Source organism: Prionailurus viverrinus, chromosome B3, assembly GCF_022837055.1.
Source record: "Prionailurus viverrinus isolate Anna chromosome B3, UM_Priviv_1.0, whole genome shotgun sequence".
Taxonomy (NCBI): Eukaryota; Metazoa; Chordata; class Mammalia; order Carnivora; family Felidae; genus Prionailurus; species Prionailurus viverrinus.
Genome location: NC_062566.1, coordinates 76,416,696 through 76,433,678, shown reverse-complemented (window position 1 = coordinate 76,433,678; position 16,983 = coordinate 76,416,696). Strand labels below are relative to the sequence as shown.

Genomic DNA, 16,983 nt, shown 5'->3' with positions numbered 1-16,983 from the left:
TATATATACTGATGACTATAGAAGTATTATTTATATTGTCAGAAAATTAGAAATGACCTTTATTATGTATAATAACAGGGATATGGTTCAGTTAAGGTATAATGGTATGAATGCCATGCAATGAATAAAGTAATACTTTAAAAGACTCTATCATGATATGAGGAAAAAATTCCTGAACTAATAAAAAAAGATTGCACCACCAAATACACTATGAACCTGTATGTGGGTGTGGGTGTGGGTGTTTACCTCACAATCCACTCATTGAACATGAGCAGGTCATTGACCAGAGTATGTGGTTTTCTCAGTAGGTGGTTTTTTTCTCGATGTAGAATTATGAATAATTTTAGTTTTCTCATTTATAAGAATAAAATGTTTCTGAAATCATACAGTTAGCATGTGTTTTCTTTTTTTTTAATTTAAATGAAATTTATTTTTAATATTTTTTTTAATTTACATCCAAATTAGTTAGCATATAGTGCAACAATAATTTCAGGAATATATTCCTTAATGCCCCTTACACATTTAGCCCATACCCCCTCCCACAACCCCTCCAGCAACCCTCTGTTTTTTCTCCATATTTAAGAGTCTCTTATGTTTTGTTCCCCTTCTTGTTTTTATATTATTTTTGCTTCCCTTCCCTTATGTTCATCTGTTCTGTGTCTTAAAGTCCTCATACGAGTGAAGTCATAGGATATTTTTCTTTCTCTGACTAATTTCACTTAGCATAATACCCTCTAGTTCCATCCATGTAATTGCAAATGACAAGATTTCATACTTTCTTTTTGATTGCCGAGTAATACTCCATTGTATATATATACCACATCTTTATCCATTCATCCATCGATGACATTTGGGCTCTTTCCATACTTTGGCTGTTGTTGATAGTGGCATGTGTTTTCTTGTAATAATGAGAGATCCCTATCATATGCATAAATGCAGCTTTAGTGCCATCTTTAAGTAACCTAGGTTGATTGTTTTCATTTCTAAAAAACGAAAATGTTGATGCCAGGAGAGTCCTAAGTAGTTGTTGTCTTTAGCTAATAAATGGCAGAAGAGTTTAGATACCATGTAGCTTTGTCTCCCAGTGCAGTGTTCTTTCTGGACTGTTTGTTTTAGTGTAATTTTTTTGATGTCTTATTTTTAGGAACACCTCATTCAGAGCTCTTAGAAGAAGTTGAATGTACTCCATCACCTCGATTAGCCCTCACTTTGAAAGTAACAGGTCTTGGAACAACTCGTGAAGTTGAATTACCACTCACTAATTTCAGATCAACTATTTTTTACTATGTACAAAAATTGCTTCAGTTGTCCTGTAATGGCAATGTGAAATCAGATAAACTTAGGCGTATTTGGGAGCCAACATACACGTAAGAGATTTTCACGTAATGTTTTAAGTAAATATTTTCATGGTACATGAGCCAAGAAGCATTGTAGTTCTGTATTTTTTCCTGTAGAAACAAAATGGTTCTTGTTCTCTTGGTTTACAGCAGCAGACAAGAGTGTTTCTGACACATGATGTAAAATGGTTTAAGGTTTCAACTGGTTTAATTAGAAATAAACTAGACTAATATTTTATGTAATAATTGTTGAACTCTTTGGGATTGTGTATGAAGTACTAAATATTTTCTATTATTTGTTTTGGGGTTTGCAAGTTTAAATCTACCTCTCTTTGTTCATTCATTCGTTGAACAAGTAATGAATAATGAACTTGGGCACATTTAATATTTTGGTGCCTCATTTTATTAATCTGTAAAATGAGAGTAGCTGTGAGGAATCAATGAATTAATATACATAAAGTGTTTTCAATATTGTCTGGGTGCTCAGTATTCCCTATAATAATTATTTATATAATAATATAGTTTAATATAATTTAATAATACTTAACAATCATCCTTATGTAAACCTATTTTTCTGATGTTTTGTTAACATCATTGATAATTTTATATAATGTCTAATAAAGTGATGTAGATCCTTTTGAGAGAGTACACAAGGCTGTCAGGGTATTTCCCCCACCCTGTTCAATTTTTACTAAAGTTTCAAATTTGATCTTCACTGCCTGTGTGAATATAAGTGCTCCTGGTCCATGTTATTCCTATCCTATTTTTCTATCTTGACCCAGAAGCAAACCATTTCTCATCTCTTTTTATTTTTACAACAGTATATGAAAGTTATAACATGACATAATGTATTACTTCATACCTTTAAAAGTTCTAGGTTTGATGTATGCGTTCTTTGCAATTCTGCTAAATTTGTAAATAGTAGCTGTTTTTCAGAAACATGATTTCTGCTACTTTCCCCCATGTTTGACACATTTATTTTCATAAATTCTCCCTGAGTTTAATGTTTAAACATATGGCTAATGAATGACATCATTCATATATCTTTTAAAGAATTGAAGCCTTATTGGAAATAACCACAAATCATTTGACTTATGAATTAATGTGAAAACTATCTTCATGTTTAGAATCATGTACAGAGAAATGAAGGATTCTGACAAAGAGAAGGAAAATGGAAAAATGGTAAGTTATATTAAATGGGTCTTCTTGGCTACTTAGTGAAAAAAGGGAAAAATAAAGAAAAACTGATACTTTTAATTGAACGTTTGAGGGGAAAAAATTACTAACATGGAATTCTTTAGATGAGGTTAAATGCATGATTTTAAAGCTACCTTATGTAATGCATGTGAAATAGCATAGACTTTTAATCAGGAAAGGCCAACATTTGGTTTTTCCTATTGTAGGGTTGTTGGTCTATAGAGCATGTGGAACAGTACCTCGGCACTGATGAATTACCAAAGAATGACTTGATAACCTACCTGCAGAAGAATGCAGACGCCGCTTTCCTGCGCCACTGGAAATTAACTGGCACTAATAAAAGTATTAGGAAAAACAGAAATTGTTCTCAGCTCATAGCTGCATATAAGGTATATATTGGCTTCAAAACACAATTGGGAATGGCTTTGTGCTTTGTTTGCAGCTTAAGATTCTTAAGAAAAAGGTTCATTGGGACATGTTTGAAAAAATGAGGTTGAATTAATGTTGTTAATATGCCAAGTACTAAAATTTCAAATATGATTTGTGATATTGGATCTAAGTACATGGTTTTAACTATAGCTTACAGTGGTTATAGTTTATTCAGGAGCTCTAATGGTTTAGAACACATTGATTTTCAATTTGGGTAATAGTGTTTTTATTTAAAAAGAAGGCAATTCTTTGAAAAATTTCAGCATTTTTAAATACTAATAGTATGATATATTGCTTTTCTTGAAAATGTGATTAATGGCTAGTTTGCTAATTTTTTCTATAGGATTTTTGTGAGCATGGAACAAAGTCTGGATTAAACCAGGGGGCCATTTCTACCCTTCAGAGTAGTGATATTCTTAATTTGACGAAAGAACAACCTCAGGCCAAAGCCGGTAATGGTCAGAATTCTTGTGGAGTGGAAGATGTCCTTCAGCTGCTGCGTATTCTCTATATAGTTGCAAGTGACCCTTATTCAAGAATATCCCAAGAAGGTCCGTAAGAATCCTTGTTTCAATTCTATGGCATTTTAAAAAGGAAGTCAGTTTATATTTCTATTAATTTTATTACTTTTACAGAAGGTGATGAGCAGCCCCAGTTTACTTTTCCACCAGATGAATTCACTAGCAAAAAAATCACAACAAAAATTTTGCAGCAGATTGAGGTAATAAACTCAGTCGAACTCTTCAGTCTGTAACTTTTGGACTTTCAAGTACTCTCTCTTCTTCCTTTTCTACCTTCCACCATCTCTACTGTTTCTCTGATTCAGTGATTTAGACCATATGGTCCGCTGCATTAATTTCTTCGTTAATTACTTTTAAGAACTCCTTTTTGTCTTTGTAAATAATTGGCTTAAGACATTGTTTTTTGTTAATTTACAGGAACCATTGGCATTGGCAAGTGGGGCTCTGCCAGACTGGTGTGAACAGTTAACCAGCAAGTGTCCTTTTCTAATACCATTTGAAACTAGACAGCTTTATTTCACATGTACAGCATTTGGTGCGTCAAGGTAGGAAATGTGTCCTTTAATATTTTTTTAATGTCAAATAAGCTCAAAATGTGCAAGTATACTTTATGTCAGGACTGATGGAAGGAATATATTATCTTGTTTTCTTATAAAGAGTTATCAATATTGAAACACGTTTTGGTTTCCAGTTGGATATGTACTCTCTTACAGTTGACCTTTGAACAATGTGGGGTTAGGGACGCCAACCCCTCTGCACTGTTGAAAATCATATTTAAAAAAGTATAACTTTTGACTTCTCCTATTGACCAGAAGTCTTACTGATGACAAACAGTTAACATGTATTTTAAGTTTTCTTTATTTGTCTGTTTATTTGGAGTGTGAGCGAGCAGAGAGAGAGAGAGATTGAGAGAGAGAATCCCAAGCAGGCTGTATGCTGTCAGCAGAGAGCCCGACGCAGGGCTTGATCTCACAAACTGTGAGATCGTGACCTGACTCAAATCAGGAGTCACCTCAGGGTGCCTGAACCACCTGGGCACACCTACACTGTATTCTTAGGAACAAGTAAGCTAGGGAAAATAATATGTTTTGTTTCATTTTTTATTAAAAAAATTTTTTTAACATTTATTTTTGAGAGAGAGACAGAGCGTGAGTGGGGAAGGGGCAGAGAGAGAGGGAGAGACAGAATCTGAAGCAGGTTCCAAGCTCTGAGCTGTCAGCACAGAGCCCAATGCTGGGTTTCAAACTCAAGAACCATGATCTCATTCATGGAGTCTGACGCTTAACCGACTGAGCCACCAGGTCCCAAATCATAAGGAAGAAAAGTGTGTAGTCCTGTTATTTATTTATTTAAAAAAAAAAAAAAATTCCACGTATAAGTGGACCCATGCAGTTCAAGCCTATGTTACTCAAGGATCAGATGTATTGTGTTTTCCATCAGCATTTACAATACAGTTTACTAAGTAGCTTACATAAATTATCTCAGGAATACCAAATTAAATGCTTATGAATACCTTTGATAACATGGAAAGGTTCCTTCCTTCTGGCCATCATTTTTTTCTTACAGTCTTCAAACATACTACATAATTTTATACTTTTTTTTTTCTGTCTGCTTCCACTAGATGAAAGTTTGATGAGGGCAGGAATTTCTGGCAGTTTTTGTTCACTGATCTAGCTGCAGTTCCTAAAGCAGTATGTACAGCACATTGGAGGTATTCAGTAATATTTTTTGAATGATTGAGTACCCAGAATACTTTCGAAGTAGATGTAAGTAGAAAAGTTATAATTTAAAATGGAGCAGTATAATGATAGTTATACTATTTACAAATCATTTGTACATATGAGATCATAGCCCTGTTGTCACAAGTGGCATTGGTTATGGTTTCTGTTTTACAGATGAGGAAACTGATTCTCAGAGTTTATAGCTGATTGGCTTGAGATTAACAACAAATTGTAGCACACATGAGAGCAAATCTTTCATTTTCTTCCTTCTAGTTCAAGATTCTCCCACCCTCTAGGGTGGGTTAGCTCTGTATTGTCCAAAAGAAAGTATTTTTTTATTTTTTAAAGATTTTACTTTAAGTAACCTCCACACCCAATATGGGGCTCGAACTTAACAACCTCAAGATCAAGAGTTGCACACTCTACCAACTGAGCTAGCCGGGTATCCCCAAAAGAAAATACTTTAAAATCAGTAGCATTTTTCAGTTTGTATCACAGTAATAAATAATTAAGTCAGCTTAACCATTTTATAGTTTCTCTGATAGTTAAGAAATCATTTGCTTGTATTTTTGTGTATTATAAGTTTGTCTGTTTTTTTAATTGAAGTTGACACACCATATTACATTAATTGAAGGTGTACAACCATGATTCAGCAACTCTGTACATTATGTTGTGCTCACCAGGGTAGCAACCATCTGTCCACCATCCAATGCTATTACAGTACTATTGACTATATTCCCTATGCTATTCCTTTAATCCCTAGTTTGTGTGTATTTTTATGTGTTCTGTGTGGTTTGGACCAGAGACCTTTATTTTGATCTGTTAATTACTCAGGTAAAGAGGAAAAATGCAGGCCCAAGTACTTCCTCAATTTGTTTAAGGAAAATAATAAAACAGCTTTATATGTTTTAACTCAGAGAGGAAATAATAATTGATACAATAAAAAGTTTACTGTATTTTCTCACCTAATAAAATACAACTTAAAATTCTTATCTTGGAATTATGTTGCTGGTTTAGTAGTACATTCAAACTATTACTGAACGTTACAGCTGCATGAGTATTTTTCTATTTCAGAGCAATAGTGTGGTTACAAAACCGACGTGAAGCCACCGTGGAAAGAACAAGGACCACCAGTAGTGTAAGGCGAGATGATCCTGGGGAGTTTCGAGTGGGTCGTCTCAAGCATGAAAGAGTAAAAGTTCCACGTGGTGAATCTCTGATGGAATGGGCTGAGAATGTCATGCAAATACATGCAGATCGGAAATCAGTTCTTGAGGTACCGCACATAGAATTTCTTTTAGTATGCAGGAATGACAGAGAACCAGCTAACCTGTTTGTTCCACAGCATGCAAACTGCATTAGATAGAAACGGGAAAGGATTTCTCTGCCCTCTGTTTAAGGCCTTTCCCTCTCATAGAACATCTTTTGAAATAGGATGTCAGCTCACCTCCTTAAAGGTTAGGATCTTTTGATTTGATGAGTAGCAAAGACTATCTTCCCTCTTGGGGTGGGAGAATGCTTGGTCTTTTTGAAGGATACTTCTCATTTCTTAATGAACTGAATAATAGCACTCACTAAGGATTTTTTTGATAGTCTCAATTTTGGGGCGCCTGGGTGGTTCAGTCAGTTAAGCGTTGGACTTTGGCTCAGGTCATCATCCGGCAGTCTGTGAGTTCAAGTGCCACATCAGGCTCTGTGTTGACAGCTCAGAGCCTGGAACCTGCTTCAGATTCTCTGTCTCCCTCTCTCTCTGTCCCTCCCCTGCTCATGCTCTGTCTTTCTCTCTCACAAAATAAATAAAGATAAAAAATTTTTTTTTGATGTTCTCAGTTTTACCTGTACATTAAGCTATGCTATTAGATATACACATTTTTTTGGAGCATACTGTTTTATATTAAACTGTGCTTGGCATTATACCATGGGTCTGTATTCAGAGCTGTTATAATAAATGGCAGTATAAAACATGATGTATTTTCTGTAGAGATGTTATCGTAGGCATTGTCGAGCATATCCTATATGCTTGTTCTTTCTTCTATGAGGGACAATGAAAGAAATCTCTGTTCTGTTACAAATATGAACCAGCTGCTTAGTTTATCTTTTGGATCAGAGACTGATCGTGACAGATATGCTGTATCTTTAGAAAGTATATGAGACTTCTGGCTTTCACTTTAAACTCTATTTGCTTTCATCTTATTCTTCCTACTCATATATTCCTCTAAGTAGAAAATCCTTAATTATTTTATTTTTTTACCATGCACTGTATGTTTTTGTAAGCTGCCTCTCACATCATTTGGGGACTATGTAGAGTATGGACACAAAAACCTTGGAAGTAATTTCCTCAAGTCAGGAATAGAGGAAGAGTTTAGGTTTTGGTGTCATATAGGCACACACACAAATCTGTGTGCCATCATTTCCTCAAGCAAATAATTTAACCTTTTTATCTAAACTTTGGTTTCCTTTGGTGTAACAAAAGGGATGAAAATCTATTTTGTAAAGTTGGTGTGAGAGATCAGTCACTTTGTGAACAATGTTCACCATGGTGTTTAAATGTGTAATAGTGTACAATAAATATACTTTTTAGAAAAACTAGAATAAAACTTCTGTGTTGTTATACTATTCTGCTATTATTAAAAAAATGTATTATTTGGTAAGAATGGGATAATTTTAAAACATTTTCTTTAAGCTCACTTTTCCCCCACAATTTGTTCATATTTTAGGTTGAATTTTTAGGAGAAGAAGGAACTGGCTTGGGCCCTACATTAGAATTTTATGCTCTGGTGGCAGCAGAATTCCAGAGAACTGATTTGGGAGCGTGGCTTTGTGATGATAACTTCCCAGATGATGAATCTCGTCATGTAAGATTTATTTCCCATTTTGTGATTGTGATTCTGCTTTTAGAAAGTATTAAAAATAAGTTATGCTTTCAGAATTTAAGCCAGGTTTTCGAACTTTTTTATTATTGATCTTTTTTTTTTAATATGAAATTTATTGTAAAATTGGTTTCCATACAACACCCACTGCTCATCCCAATAGGTGCCCTCCTCAGTGCCCATCACCCACCCTCCCCTCCCTCCCACCCCCCATCAACCCTGAGTTTGTTCTCAGTTTTTAAGAGTCTCTTATGGTTTGGCTGTCTCCCTCTCTGACTTTTTTTTCCTTCCCCTCCCCCATGGTCTTCTGTTAAGTTTCTCAGCATCCACATAAGAGTGAAAACATATGATATCTGTCTTTCTCTGTGTGACTTATTTCACTTAGCATAACACTCTCCAGTTCCATCCACGTTGCTACAAAAGGCCATATTCCATTCTTTCTCATTGCCATGTAGTATTCCATTGTGTATATAAACCACAATTTCTTTATCCATTCATCAGTTGAAGGACATTTAGGCTCTTTCCATAATTTGGCTATTGTTGAAAGTGCTGCTATAAACATTGGGGTACAAGTGCCCCTGTGCATCAGCATTCTTATATCCCTTGTGTAAATTCCTAGCAGTGCTATTGCTGGGTCATAGGGTAGGTCTATTTTTAATTTTCTGAGGAACCTCCGCACTGTTTTCCAGAGTGGCTGCACCAGTTTGCATTCCCACCAACAGTGCAAGAGGGTTCCCGTTTCTCCACGTCCTCACCAGCATCTATAGTCTCCTGATTTGTTCATTTTAGCCACTTTGACTGGCATGAGGTGATATCTCAGTGTGGTTTTGATTTGTATTTCCCTGATGAGGAGTGACGTAGAGCATCTTTCTATGTGCCTGTTGGCCATCTGGATGTCTTCTTTAGAGAAGTGTCTATATATGTTTTCTGCCCATTTCTTCACTGGAGTATTTGTTTTTTGGGTGTGGAGTTTGGTGAGTTCTTTATAGATTTTGGACACTAGCCCTTTGTCTGATATGTCATTTGCAAATATCTTTTCCCATTCCATTGGTTGCCTTTTAGTTTTGTTGATTGCTTCCTTTGCGGTGCAGAAGCTTTTTATCTTGATGAGGTCCCACTAGTTCATTTTTGCCTTCAATTCCTTTGCCTTTTTTTTTTTTTTTTTTTTAATGTAAAGAGAGCACAACCAGGAAAAGGGTAGAAAGAGAGGAAGAGAAAGAATCCCAAGCAGGCTCCATGCTAACAGCACAGAGCCCAACATGGGGCTCAAACTCTTGAACTGTGAGATCGAGAGTTGGATGCTTAACTCTTGACCTGAGCTGAGATCAAGAGTTGGATGCTTAACTGACTGAGCCACCCAGGGGCCCCCATTATTGATTAATCTTGATATTATTAAAATGGTTTTAAAGAAGAAAATTCAGTCACCAAAACCTAATAAAAGGTATATATAAATACTTTAAGATAGCTAAATTGATGAAGATGTTTAATACTTATGCATATTTTGCTTAATATTATTTTTATTTCTCCCTCTAAAAAATTAGGTTGATCTTGGAGGTGGATTGAAACCTCCCGGATACTATGTGCAGAGATCATGTGGGCTGTTCACGGCACCATTTCCACAAGATAGTGATGAGCTTGAAAGGATCACAAAACTCTTTCATTTCCTTGGGATTTTCTTGGCCAAATGCATTCAAGACAATAGACTTGTGGACTTACCTATTTCTAAGCCTTTCTTTAAACTTATGTGTATGGGTGACATTAAAAGCAATATGAGTAAATTAATTTATGAGTCACGAGGTGATAGAGACTTACACTGTACTGAAAGTCAGTCTGAAGCTTCTACAGAAGAAGGTCATGATTCACTCTCTGTAGGAAGCTTTGAAGAGGATTCAAAATCAGAGTTTATTCTAGATCCCCCCAAACCAAAACCCCCAGCTTGGTTTAATGGAATTTTAACTTGGGAAGACTTTGAACTAGTAAACCCACACCGAGCCCGATTTTTAAAAGAAATTAAAGACCTTGCTGTCAAGAGGCGTCAGATTTTAAGCAACAAAGGTCTTTCTGAAGATGAGAAGAACACAAAATTACAGGAACTAGTGCTAAAGAATCCATCAGGGTCTGGTCCTCCACTTAGCATAGAGGATTTAGGGTAAGTTTATATATACATTCTTCAACCTAATGGATGAATAGATTTTAAAGCTTTTATTTCTTTGTCCCCACTAATTGCAATGTATGAGTAAATAGTCGGTTAAGAACAATAATATGCTGTAGGAAATATTATTGATTTGAATTTTAAAGAGTTCATATTATAGAGACAACATTCAGAATACCAGAATATAGTTTATTAATCGTCAAATCTCTGGAAGGGTATCTGATTTATCAGATGTGATTAATGTATATGTATTGTATGAAAGTCCAAAGTCAAAGATACTTGGAGAAATCATAGCTAATTAATATATATAGTGTATTTGGCAAAGCTCAAAGTAGTTTGCTTTATATGTAGGCCTTATGCCCAATGGCTGTACTAACTGACTCCGATGCTACAGATCTTTTGATAAAATTCTTTTGATTTCTATACATGTAGTATTATACCCTTGGTATGTTTTCCTGTGATTTTGGGTTGACTGCAAGTCTGTCTGTCTTTCCTTTCTTTTCTTTTTCTTTTTCTTTTTCTTTTTCTCTCTTTCTTCCTTTCTTGATAATGTTGAGAAGTTTTGTTTGATAAATTATATATTCAAGGTCCTTTTTGAGGGTAGGGACAGAGCCTGAATAACATTAGTGAAGCAATAGTTTCTTCTTGGAAAAAAAAAGTAAAGATGTTGCTGTCCTAATTTGTTGCAAAAACCCTTTATTAATTTTGTGCCATAAAGGGAAATGAAATCTGGAAAGGTGGTGGTTTCCTGCAGTCTTTGCAAAGCCAGGTTTGGTGATGATTGGCCTACTAGTTTTTGTGGATGGGGTTTTTGCATTCAAAAGGCCTCATGCTTAACATCTAAGCCAGAGGGGTGGGGGGGATCATGGTTTTGGCAGCAGTGTTTTCAAAATTAAACACCAATGGTAGCTGAATGTTAATCTAATACTTTTTGTCTTCCCAGTTTAAATTTCCAGTTTTGCCCTTCCTCAAGAATATATGGTTTTACAGCTGTGGATCTCAAGCCAAGTGGGGAAGATGAGGTAAAAATTTTGCTTTTGATACAGTTGTTAAGTTCAGAAACATCCTCTAGATGAGGCCAGTTGTAGTAGGAGCTACTGAAAACATCCCTGGATATTAACAATAATGTTGGCAAATTTTCCTTTGCAGATGATAACAATGGATAATGCAGAAGAATATGTGGATTTGATGTTTGACTTTTGTATGCATACGGGTATTCAGAAACAGATGGAAGCCTTTAGAGGTAATTTTTAGGGCTCTTGAGCTTAATACCTCTCCTTTTACTTGGAGACAGTTGAAATTCTGGCACTTACCTTGTCAAGAATTGCTGGTAGTCTCTAGATTTGCCCTGTGGTTTTTTGACTTCCAGATAGTTAGGTCCTGCAGATTACCCAGAACAGGTTGGAATGTTCTCAAGCTGTGGCATACCCTCAGCTTGTTCCTCCTAAGTAATGGGAGACCCACTTTTGTCCTCCATTTCTTCATTTGTACGTGAACATAAGTTTGCGTACTTTCCACATTGCATGATCAGGATGACTTAAACCATGTTAGAACCTAAGTTCTTCAGGAGAAAATTGAAGCACAATATGTTAGACTGTTTGTCACTTACTAGTTCTGAAAAAGAATATAGATTCAGCTAGCTCGTATGATGCAAAGAGTTGGTTAAGAAATTACTAGAATCTGGCTACTGACCATAGTGACTGAGCGAGTATCTCGGTTCACATTTGCAGTATTAAGGGAGATTTCTGTACTTAAAACCTTAGCATAGCTTTGATTTCAAGCTATTTTAATTTATATTTGTTTTTTTAAAAATTTATTAATATTTATTCATATTCCATTCTGTTGATATTAGGTATTTTGATTTGAAATTTGGCATTTTGGAATTATAACTTAGGAAATTGAATTACATGTTTTATTGTTTTTTATTTTTTGCTATGTATAATGTAGATGGGTTTAATAAAGTTTTTCCAATGGAGAAATTAAGTTCCTTCAGCCATGAAGAAGTCCAAATGATTCTTTGTGGAAACCAGTCACCATCCTGGGCAGCAGAGGATATTATTAATTATACTGAACCTAAGTTGGGTTATACACGTGACAGGTAAGTGTTGCTTATTTTCTAAGGTCAGTAAAATAGTTTATGTCCCAAAATCAAATGACAGATTCTCTAAAGAACTATGACTCAGTGAATTACATTCATAAAATAAGTGAGAAAGCAGTTAAGTCTTCATATCCATTGATAAGGCTGAGTTTATACAAAAAGAAAATTGAGTCTTTGTTCGTGTTAAGATTCCATTTTAATTGTTCGCTCTTTTAAGAATTGGGTGAATTGTAAACCTTTAGGCTTCATTGTTTTTATACTAACCTTTATTGTTTTTAAATTTGAGCCTTGTAAAAAAAAGTTGAAAGAATTTCCAAATAGCCTTTGCCAGATTCAACTGTACTTAAAATTTGCTTTATATTATTTATGCATAAGCACACATATTTATATATATACCTACACATGGTATATGTGTATGTATACTTTTTTTTCTGAACCATTTGAGAATATGTTACTTATATCATGCCCTTTTACTCTGTAATACTTGAGTGTACATTTTCTGAAAATACGGATATTCTCCCATGTATCCACATTAGCTAGCAAATTCATACTGTTAGGTAACCTGTAGTCCATAGTCCAGGTTTGTTGATTACTCCAGTAATGTCCTTAATAGCACTCCCCTCATCACCACTGTCTCTTGTCAGGAAATAGCATTTGGTTGTGATAGGAACTTTTGGAGGGATAGGTCTTTAGTCTGAAACAGTTCTTGAGTTGTTGTTTTTTCTTTCATACCACTGATTATTAGATTTTTTTTTTTTTTTTTTTTTTTTAAGACTACAGGCTGTATATTACCTTTTCTTTTTAAAAGTTTCCAGGGGCACCTGGGTGGCTCAGTCAGTTAAGCATCTGACTCTTGGTTTCGTCTCAGGGTATGGATCTCACAGTTTTGTGAGTTCGAGCCCCGTGTCAGGCTCTGTGCTATTAGCTTGTTATTCTTTGTCTCCCTCTCTCTCTGCCACCTCCCCCTCTCACACCGTCTCTGTCTCTCTCTCAAAATGAATAAACATGGGGCGCCTGGGTGGCTCAGTTGGTTAAGCATCCAACTTCAGTTCAGGTCATGATCTTGCAGTCTGTGAGTTCGAGCCCTGAGTTGGGCTCTTTGCTGACAGCTAGGAGCCTGGAGCCTGCTTCGGATTCTATGTCTTCCTCTCTCTCTGCCCCTCCCCTACTCACACCTCTGTCTCTCTCTCTCTCAAAAGTAAATACACATAAAAAATAACAATAAATAAATAAACTTAAAAAAAAAGTTTCCGAATTAACTAAAATGAGAGAATACAGTTGACCCCTTTACTAAAATGCAGGGTTTAGGAGCACAGTTGAAAATTCATATATAATTTTTGACTCTCCAGAACTTAACTACTAATAGCCTGCTCTTACCAGAAGCTTTACCAATAACATGAACATATTTTGTGTGAAGTAAGCTGGAGAAAAAAAAGAATGTTAAGAAAACTATGAGAACCTACACTTGTGATGGAATAGCATAATGTATAAATTTACCAAATCACTATGTTGTACATCTGAAACTAATATAACATTGTGTGTCAGCTACACTCAAATAATAATAATAATGAAAAAGAAAGTCATGAAGAAGGGAAAATATATTTGCGGTACTATATTGTATTTATTGAAAAGACTTACATGTACAAGTGGACCTGAGCAGTTCAAACCTGTGTTGTTCAAAGGTCAGCTGTATTATGAATTACTTTAAACTTAACTCTAATGTTTATATAGCATTTTTTTTCCTAAGTCAACTTTTTTTTTAAGTTTTTAAAATTTTTTAAAAATTTATTTGAGAGAGGGAGGGGAAGAGAGAATCCCAAGCAGGCTCTGTCCACACTGACCGTACAGAGCCTGGCATGGGGCTCAAACTCACAAACTATGAGTCCATGACCTGAGCCAAAACCGAGAGTCCAATGCTTAACTGGCTGAGCCACCTAGGTGCCCCCTTTTCTTTAACATTATGATTGTGAAATTCATGCCTGTTGTGGCATATAGCAGTTTATTTCACCGTTAACAAAAATGGATTGTTTCAGATCCACTTTAGCCATATTTAGATGAATTATGCATGTGCATCTTGAGCTTTTCTGATTTGCTGGCTTTGTTGCATATTTGATCCCTGTACTCCATCAGTTTGGTTCTGTTTATAAGTACAAGACAGTCTTTGTAGGATATTTTTAAAGTAGCTTATATCTGCTCATTTCATGCTGAGTCAAGAGTCTCTAGTACTCTAGATACTACTGATAATTGTTTTTTGGGTTATTGCTGGCTTACAAGGTAGTGGTAGTGTTTTTCATTTAAATCAGCTCTCACAAGAGTATAATTATATTTTTCTTCTTGTAGCCCTGGTTTCCTGAGATTCGTGAGGGTTTTGTGTGGCATGTCTTCAGATGAAAGGAAAGCATTCCTGCAGTTTACCACTGGTTGCTCAACTCTTCCCCCAGGTGGACTGGCTAACCTGCATCCCAGGCTCACAGTTGTTCGCAAGGTACAAACTTTATAGCTAACGAGGAATCCAAATGGAATTTACTTCAGGATTGAAAGAAATAAAAATTTAAAGTCCTGGTCTTCCTGTGTTTTCACTTTTCTTTTTGTAGGTCGATGCTACTGATGCAAGCTATCCATCAGTAAATACATGTGTGCATTATCTCAAGTTACCGGAATATTCTTCAGAGGAGATCATGAGAGAGCGCCTGCTAGCTGCTACCATGGAGAAAGGCTTTCATCTCAATTGAGCTTTGAAATGGGAGACATCAGAGACTTATAAAATACTAGTGAAGCCTCTTGTGTTTGTGTGCAGAGAAGTATATGATCCTCTACGCTAATGACACTTGCCTTTATTTCAACCATTAAGGCTTTAAGAACACGTGGAATAAGTTGGTTAGCTGCTAATGACAAAACAAATCCTTTAACTACCCAGCCAGCAAGTATATAGCACAGAACACTGTGTGTTGCTACAAGGGCTTAGTGACTGGAAAAAGGTGGTCCTACTTGACTGTTCCAAAGAGCAGCTTCTCAGATCTTCAGTGTTCACTGGTAAATTTCTAACAGTGTATTTGTGTAAAGTTTGTCGTTTCATACTTCATACACTACAGTTGCCGTCACTGATCCCCGTTTTGCTGGCTTTTAAGCTACTTGGTCAAAAATCCTGCTTCCTTAAAACATAGTTAATGAGCATCTCAAGCTTTTTCTTTTCCTTTTTAATGATGCCTGCACTATCAGAGTATTCTAGTGTTCTCTCTTTTGTTTGGCATATAATCATGCACAACCTTTTTATTTCTTTGAGGTGGGAGTATATTTTTATTTCCTAAATGCCATACTATAAAGATCAAATTCTTAAGTGTGTTTGTGCAGCTCAAAGGTAAAGATATATTAAGGGGGAAAAAAAACACTGGTCTAGATGCAAGGCACACTTAAAGCAAGTTTTACTTTTGGTTGTATTTTCTTTGTATATTATAAACATTTATTTAACTTGTTGCAGTTTGAAGTAAAAAATTTCCAAAATGTATGCTCAACAATAATCATTAAAATGTTTGCAGCGTACAAAACTGTGTCATGTGACTATTTCACTGCAACGGTCAGACCTAAGAACTTAACCAGATAGTTTTTATTTTGAATCACTGAGATATAGTTTTTTGAAATTACTACATGAAGAAATGTATTTTTCTATAGTAAATACACTTAGTGAAACTGGAAATCTAGGAGAAATCTATGTTCACATGCTTGTGATCCAACTGTTGTGTTCTGTCTTAAAGTATTCTTCAGCTGTGAATAGCCAAGTTATTTGTGTTAACTTTTTAAACACCAGATCTGCTACTTACCATTGTATCTGCAGGGATGTGTAGTTTAAGATTCAAGAATGATTTCTGAATGTTGTTAGTGTGAAAAGAAACCACCAGGATATGGCCATTTCCTGGTTTTGAAGAATGGCTTCTGTTTCCATTTTCCAAATTCTGTGATTTATCACATCTCTGCCCTTAGGTGAAAGAAACGTCAGTAGGCCTGATTTAGACAGATGGCTTTTTTAGGAGTGAAAAGCATTTTTTTTGGAATTGCCCATTATTTACCTGTTTAAAAGGTACATACATTCCCTTTCTACATTAGAAGAGATATGTCCCACTATAGTCAATCATTTGAATACTGTTTTTATTCTCTGCATGAGAATGTTGTGACTATGTAATCAGTGGCAGCATTTAAATAATTCATCTTATTGTGAGTTTCACAGTTCTGAGAATAAAAGTTAAAATAAAACACAATAGCAATATTTAAATGTATGACCTATGCTTTAATCCAAAAAATAGTCGTGGTGATGGTCTCAATAAAGTCATGGATACATGACTAAAACTTTATTCTAGTGATAGAGTTAAAATTCAGTTTATGTGCTTAGTATTGCCATTTATTTAAGTCTGCAAAATGTCTGTCAATACCCAGCTTTTACCAAGACTAATCTATAATCTAGCACAGGGGTCAGCAAACAATAGCCTGCTGCTTACTTTTGTATTGCCCATGAGCTAAGCATGGCTTTAAAATTTTTAGGTGGTTGAAAAAAAGCAAAAAAAGAACAATATTTTATGATGTGAAAAATTTTTGAAATTCAAATTTCAAAAGTCAAAATTCAAATGAAATTTCAAATTTATGAAATTCAAATTTCAAATGTCCAT

At 35.3% G+C, this 16,983-nt stretch overlaps 1 protein-coding gene across 5 annotated transcripts in view; it reads left to right on the top strand.

Annotated features, from left to right (window-relative positions):
- The window catches only part of HECTD1 (HECT domain E3 ubiquitin protein ligase 1), a 91,685-nt gene extending 75,112 nt beyond the window's left edge, over positions 1-16,573 (top strand). For all 5 annotated transcript variants that reach the window (XM_047862926.1, XM_047862924.1, XM_047862925.1 and 2 more), the window contains 14 exons: positions 1,145-1,367; positions 2,465-2,519; positions 2,741-2,923; positions 3,307-3,514; positions 3,599-3,684; positions 3,902-4,029; positions 6,280-6,481; positions 7,923-8,060; positions 9,617-10,224; positions 11,171-11,249; positions 11,377-11,470; positions 12,175-12,325; positions 14,666-14,810; positions 14,920-16,573. In XM_047862926.1, the coding sequence (XP_047718882.1) occupies positions 1,145-1,367; positions 2,465-2,519; positions 2,741-2,923; positions 3,307-3,514; positions 3,599-3,684; positions 3,902-4,029; positions 6,280-6,481; positions 7,923-8,060; positions 9,617-10,224; positions 11,171-11,249; positions 11,377-11,470; positions 12,175-12,325; positions 14,666-14,810; positions 14,920-15,057 (2,438 nt within the window). In that variant the 3' untranslated portion in view covers positions 15,058-16,573. The remainder of the gene's footprint in view (positions 1-1,144; positions 1,368-2,464; positions 2,520-2,740; positions 2,924-3,306; positions 3,515-3,598; positions 3,685-3,901; positions 4,030-6,279; positions 6,482-7,922; positions 8,061-9,616; positions 10,225-11,170; positions 11,250-11,376; positions 11,471-12,174; positions 12,326-14,665; positions 14,811-14,919) is intronic.
- Positions 16,574-16,983: the final 410 nt, after the last annotated feature.